Raw genomic sequence first — 6,525 nt, 5'->3', positions numbered from 1 at the left:
ACTCAGACAATCTGGAACATTTGTTTCCAGACAGCTATTGTGAGCATGTGTTTTTTTATTTTTATTTTGGCGAATAAACCAAAACGCCATTTAGTGACAAACTTAATTTCACATTGTAATACCATAGCCTCAGAACGAAATTAACGATGCTCCCAAATTGTTGGATGAGTCTACTGCATGTGCCGGAACACCCAGAGAGGCACAACACTACCCCCAGCACAGTAGACTTAACTTGCACTGGCAAGAAAATGAAGTTACACCCATTTTTACACCGAACATATGGATACAATACAATACAATTTTATTTGTATTGATACCTGTTTACCAAAATAGGCTCCCTGGTGTTCACATTTCAATTTGGTGTATTTTGTGTTATCAGTGACTCAACCAACCTGAAAGCAGAGAGAACTTACATCCCCAGAGAGAACATGTCGCTTCCTTCCAATATGCAGCTCAATGACCTCAGCACTTTGAAAAAGGGTGAGACTTGAACTGGGAGTCAGCCGCTAAACTATGATTTTGTACCAAAAATAGAAAAACTTAAATGAGGTTCATTATTCTCTTTAATCCATCATTAATATTATCAGAAAGATCAAAACAGTACCACAATTTTGCAAACACCTTTTGTATGTTTTCTGTGGACACAGTACACCAGTTTATTTCCACATTCCAAAAACGTGTGGATGGCTAGTTGGCAAGTTTGTGGCCCAGTGACTGATGGGCGGCCGGTCCAGGGTGTACTCCAACTCACCCATGAGCACAAATCAAATTTGATTGATACAGTGGATATAAAGTTTATCCACCCCTGTTAAATGCATGGGATTTGTCATATTAAAAACATAAATAAATTAGACCAAGTAAAATGAAACCTTTTCCTCCATGACCTATGACCTCTCCCACTGAATTGAAAATGAAATATTTTCTCGATGGAAGTAAAATATAAAAAAAAAAAATGATGTGACTGCGTATGCACACTCTCTTATAAGAGTGATGTGGCTTTTGTCTCGCACCAATTTAAATTCATAAATGAGAATCAACACACACCTAGCACCGTTTACCATCTAGTTAGCTTTTTATGATTTTTTTGATTTTTGCTCTCTCGCAGTGACCTAAAGCCAAAAAGACTGACCGGTATTTTGGACTGTTCATAGTTCCTTCCACCTTATTATTTAAGTCCCGAGTTCCAGCTGAAGAAAACCCAAAAGCAAGATGCTACTACTGCCATGCTTTACATTAGATAGTGAGCAGTTATTACATCTAAAAATGTTTAAGAATTATAGCCAAAATGTTCAGCCTTGTTTTAGTTAGACCATTACACATTTTCCGACTTGTTTTTGCAATACTTTATTGTCCAAATATGTCAAGTCTAGCCTACTAGAAAATCTGAAACTTCTTCTTCATCATGGCTACTTTAAATTGTGGCGGGTGCATGCTGACTCTCTTTTAACATGAGTTTGAATGTGATTCGTTAATTCTTAATCCCAGCTGAATCCCAATTCTAAAAGAGCGTGCGCACGTGTGCAACCACATTAAGTTGTTAATTTGTATTTACCCTCTCAGTTGTTTTTAGAAAACGAGTTATATTGGGCACATTAATGGTTGAAAAGGATCTATTTGAACAAGGGTGTGTAAACTTTTTATATCCATTTTTTGGGGATGTGACAAGATAGTACTCATTTCCTATGGAAGTGTAACAGAATAGTATCAATAACATAAAACCTACAGTATCACCATGGAGTAGAACGAAATATTCCCAATAAAGATTTTCCATCCAACTCTGCATTTCACTTACACTCTCTTAATATTTAATCCATTGCTCCGATGTTTGCACGTGGCTGGACCAAAGCACGAGAGAACACCCAACAAATCGGTGGGCGAGAGAAGAAGAAAGATGAGGAGGATGAAGATCTGTCTTTAGCCTACGCTGCCAGAGGTCAGGTGGCTTCTCCATTTTTTGCATGTGTGCAGTTGTGTAGTCATTCATTAACTGCTCTGTCTTGTCCCCTCGCCTTTCCCAGGCTTTGCCAGATATCCAATGGTGGGCTACATCTACAAGGTGAACAGCACAAGCAGTGAGGAGATCTGGCTTTGACTAACCTTAAAGGCACCTGACGAGTTATACAGCTGCATGCATGACTAGCTGGACAAAGACTCAGCAACAAGTCACCCATTTGTCCCTTAAACAATCATCAAGTTGGCTCAAAATCATCCGTGGGATCATACAAGGCATCGCTGATACAATCAATCAACAATTGTATTGACAAAATGTGCGTGACCTCCAAAACTGATGTGTTGCCATGCCATCTGTAACCATTCACTCGTTATGTCCTGCTGTTATTAAATGGAATGCCTTTATTCTGCTATGCACATTCCAGAATGTCCAAGATGATATACTGTATGAGAGATTTTGCAAAATTAATTTGATGCAAAATATGTATTTATATATAAATTATATCGAAAGTGTCATGCACTGTATAACAGTTTACAAATGCATATGTGTATGCTGCTGCATATAAAGATCGTACTGAATAAAGTCAACATGAGTATACAGCATTCGCCTCGACTGTGGCTCTACTGACATCCACGAGGGGGTGCTAAAAATACGTGTTTCTGGTACATGTGACTGAAGGGTGGTGATCTGTGCTCAAATAAGCAAGGGGAGTGTTGGTGCCTTTCTGTTCAGTAAAACTTCATGATTATGCTGTGTGTATACAATTCTGTGCATTTTTAAAGCAAGAATAGCAACTACAGAATCATATTGCATGTTCGACAATTGTGAACATGCACGAATGAATGTGTGTTGCAGGGAGTGAGACACCGCCAGGTGCTGTCTGTGGCTCACAGGGTTTTGATGCAGCAGTTCAGACAGGAAGTTATGCTGTGCTGTGGGTGACCGTATTTGCTTCCTGTGGCAACTTCGATGCATTTGGGAGTGAATATACAGTTTGCCACATGAACAACAGGGAAACAAAACTTATAAGAACAATGAAAATACATACGTATTTTGTTTTTGCTTTACCAGATAGAAGTGGTCTTTTCGCTTACTGCAAAAAAATCATCAGTGCAGATGAAGATGTACATACAAACGTGATTCTTGTTGTTGTTATTTCTTACCTTTCGCTCACACTACTGTAGTAGGCACCATTTAGTACTTGTGTAAAAAAAGTGTGGTACAAATAAACTACTGGTTTCACTTTTTACTAGGGTTGTCAAAATTAAAGCTTTAACTCAAGATTAGTTTTTTTTTTTTTAAATGTATGCGATTAAATATTTTAACTTAGTTAACCCCATTTTATTTCCTCCCAAAAAATATTTGCATATCTTGCAAAGCCAAATTGAAACACTGTACCATAATAGCTGTACAACCTTAGCACATCATCTCTGAACAAAACACTCTGCTTAAGTTACCACTGGGCCTTACAAACCAACACTGCTGGAGTGTGGCGATTGTGGGCAGTTTTGAGAAATATTTCTAAGAAAAATGCCCGTAAGGATGACTCCATTTAGATCGTATTCAATGATCAAAGAAAGCTACTAGAACAGTCTTTGAATCAAAATACACATCATATTTGGTGATTTTAGATTAATTACAATATATTATTCAAGTTAATACCTGTTATAAGCTTTACAAAAAATAGTAGTGGAATTTTTTTTATTAATTGCAATTTTTGGTGATTAATTAGTTAAAAAATCTAATCCCTTGACAGGACTACTTTTTACATAAAAAGTAAAAATTAAAACATAAAGACTCAAATATACTTACATACTAAAGTTGCCATGTAATACACCATATACATCAATTCATTTAATAATACAATACCCATTTTGATAACTTTTGAAAAAAATCCTCTTCTCTCAAAAGTCTTTCGCTTTAGTGCTCGTACTGAAAAGAAAAAAAAAAAAACAATCACTGAACACCTGGGACATGCGGAGACATTTTAGGGATCAGGCACACGGGGCATTCTGGACATCTCTGATTTCCCTTATCTATTTCAGTCTCCTTATGCATTGATATAATGGTTGCATACTCAGCAGATTTCTTCAAAACAATTCGGACACATAAAGGGATTTTATTTCTCTACACTCTATTATGTTAACCATATTCGATCTTGTCATGTGTGATCTTGAGAACTTCCTCCATCACCACTCAACCGCCAAGTGTATAAACAATAGAAGCAAAAGCAGAACTGTACTGAAAGTTACTGCCTGTTTTCAGAGACGTACTACAATACATGGCGATTAGTTGTCCAGAGCACATTCATCTCATGACCAGCTATTTGGACTTTCCTTTCCTTTCTTTTTTTTTAAGTCATATTCATCCAGTCCCACTCACTTCCTACTCTCACTCACACAGTTCAAGACAGAGACAAGAAAAAGTCACAACCCCAGAAGCACGAGCGATCTTAATGTCATGGTCGGTATTTTGCAATTTTGCGATTGTATTTTGTTTGCCTTAAATAGCTTTCTGTTAAGATTACCTTCTGATTTCAACCAGACATTATGACGTTTTGATGTTTCATATTTTGTATTTTAAGTATTTGCAGTAGAAGTTGAAAGTAAAAAAATGTGACGACATATCGCTCTTTTACCAGCAAAACCCAGATGGTACAATGAAAAGCTGCACTGTTTTATCTTCTTTTCTTCTCGTTTGGACACTGACTGGTGAGATTTTCTTATTCTGTCATCAGACGCGTTCGGAGACATTTCATTCTATTTTAACAGGGAACATGACATTTTCTCTTCAAATTCTCCCACAGAGTTTGTCTGGTGTGGTGAAGGTAATTTGATTCTGTTTAACTGCGACTTAATGAAAAGACACCGTACGGTAATACTTTATATGAGTTCATTAATGTTTTATGTTCCTCACAGGATCAAACACAGACATTAGAGTAAAACCTGGACGTGCAGAAGTGACTATTTTGTGTGGTGAAAACAAATATGTGACAAAGGATGGTGAGAATGTAACAATTCCTTTAAAATACAAAGATGAAAACTCTGGAGAATACATCTGTGCGGATCAAGCGGGACAATGGACTGGACAGAAAATATTTGTGAAGTTCAGATGTAAGTTCTTGTACCAATTACTTTACTACAGTATTAGAATTGTTTTATACATTTTGCAATGTAGATTTCATGACTTGGACAAAGGCTTGTACACATTTGATGAATGAAGTCCAATATGTTTTAATGTCAAAGCAGTGACACACTTGAGTTTTTTTTTTTTTTGTCCAGCTTGCGATAACTGCGTGGAGCTCGACCTGGTGTCCATATCAAGTCTAGCTGCTGGAGATTTGTTGGCTACCATTGTGCTCGGAGTGGCTGTCTATCTTGTCGCATCACAGTCTCATGCCTCTGTTATCACCTCTCAACACAGAAGTAAATCCATCTACAATATCTGTCCTTGTTCGAAATATTGGTTTTGGACAGGATGAAAAAGTTCAGCTTTTAGGACACGAACTGTGTTATTTAACAACACGGAAAGATATGGTGCGTTCAATTTTATGTTGTCAAGTGGTTGGATGAAATGAACTCATTCGGCCCCAGAAAGATTTTTTTAAATAAATGTATTGTCTATTTATAAGTGTATATGGCTCCAGATGATTTTATTTCATGCAACCACTTGACACAACAGAATTGAGTAAATACAACAAAAACTTCTTTCATTCTAACTTAGAAAGGTTAAACGTTGTTGCAATGAACAATTCTGATATTTCTGGATCTTACTGCTGTGTTAAATGTATGTTTCTGTTCAGGTGCTGACAGAAAACATCTTGTTCCGGATGAGCCGCAGAAGAGAGTCCAAAATGCAGATTATCAGGAGGTAAACTAAATCTTCAAACTCTATGATGCCGTTCTCTCGTTGGAAAATGAATAATAATTGATGTGCATGTCTGTTTTTCCCTCAGCTGAGACACATAGGTGGTCATAGAGAACTATATAACACCCTCTCTGACAAGTGACAGCCTGCTAGCCTACCCGAATAAAATATAGTGTGTCCATGAAATAAAGAATCAGTTCCTGAGCGCAGCTTTTTATAACGGTGTGTACCCCCAGTATCAAAGAGTTTCACATCTATCTTTGCTTTTTCTGTGTAGTGATGTTAATAAACACAACAGACACAAGACATTGTGTTGCAATGTATCAAGCGTGTTTGTCAATGTGAAATCCTCTGCGACAATCCCCAGCTCATTTACGACTCAAATGTGAACTTGCGCGATAGAATATGGATAGATCACAACAATGATGCAAATGAAGTGCTACGTAACTAAAGGCATGATTTTCCAGGAATATGAGCATCATATACTTTTGAGAACATCAAGCATATCTGTCTATCTAGATATAGATATACACACTGACACACTCTATATGGTAACGCCAGCCATGCTATATTAAAAACTATAATATACTGCAACAAAGTTTTTATAATATTCATTATCATGCCCAGTGCAAGTCTGGCGAGGGTAAATCACCGCATGGATGCAGATTTACGCAGACTAAGTTTTGGTATTTTTGCAGACCTCTGCA

The 6,525-nt window shown here is 37.1% G+C and overlaps 2 protein-coding genes across 3 annotated transcripts in view; both read left to right on the top strand.

Moving 5' to 3' along the window:
- Window positions 1-2,553, top strand: part of tmem25 (transmembrane protein 25) — a 7,954-nt gene extending 5,401 nt beyond the window's left edge. For both annotated transcript variants that reach the window (XM_088301469.1, XM_088301468.1), the window contains 3 exons: window positions 380-480; window positions 1,847-1,933; window positions 2,019-2,553. In XM_088301469.1, the coding sequence (XP_088157595.1) occupies window positions 380-480; window positions 1,847-1,933; window positions 2,019-2,092 (262 nt within the window). In that variant the 3' untranslated portion in view covers window positions 2,093-2,553. The remainder of the gene's footprint in view (window positions 1-379; window positions 481-1,846; window positions 1,934-2,018) is intronic.
- A 1,663-nt stretch (window positions 2,554-4,216) lies between these two features.
- On the top strand, window positions 4,217-6,141 carry LOC148333752 (T-cell surface glycoprotein CD3 gamma chain). Its single transcript, XM_088301021.1, has 7 exons — window positions 4,217-4,414; window positions 4,593-4,662; window positions 4,758-4,778; window positions 4,870-5,064; window positions 5,233-5,376; window positions 5,754-5,821; window positions 5,907-6,141. Exons 1-7 carry the CDS (start codon window positions 4,412-4,414, stop codon window positions 5,958-5,960), a joined length of 555 nt encoding a protein of 184 aa, XP_088157147.1. The 5' UTR covers window positions 4,217-4,411; the 3' UTR covers window positions 5,961-6,141.
- The last annotated feature ends 384 nt before the right edge of the window (window positions 6,142-6,525 follow it).

Source organism: Idiotropiscis lumnitzeri, chromosome 7 (genome assembly GCF_059441095.1).
Source record: "Idiotropiscis lumnitzeri isolate Australia: NSW breed Sydney's pygmy pipehorse chromosome 7, RoL_Ilum_1.0, whole genome shotgun sequence".
Taxonomy (NCBI): Eukaryota; Metazoa; Chordata; class Actinopteri; order Syngnathiformes; family Syngnathidae; genus Idiotropiscis; species Idiotropiscis lumnitzeri.
This window is presented reverse-complemented; position numbering and strand designations above follow the sequence as displayed.

Excerpts from the sequence above, each read along its gene's own strand:
- LOC148333752 (XM_088301021.1), top strand. Across the intron at positions 4,663-4,757 it reads TCTCGTTTGGACACTGACTG|AGTTTGTCTGGTGTGGTGAA; the intron begins GTGAGATTTTCT and ends ATTCTCCCACAG. Across the intron at positions 5,822-5,906 it reads AAAATGCAGATTATCAGGAG|CTGAGACACATAGGTGGTCA; the intron begins GTAAACTAAATC and ends TTTTTCCCTCAG.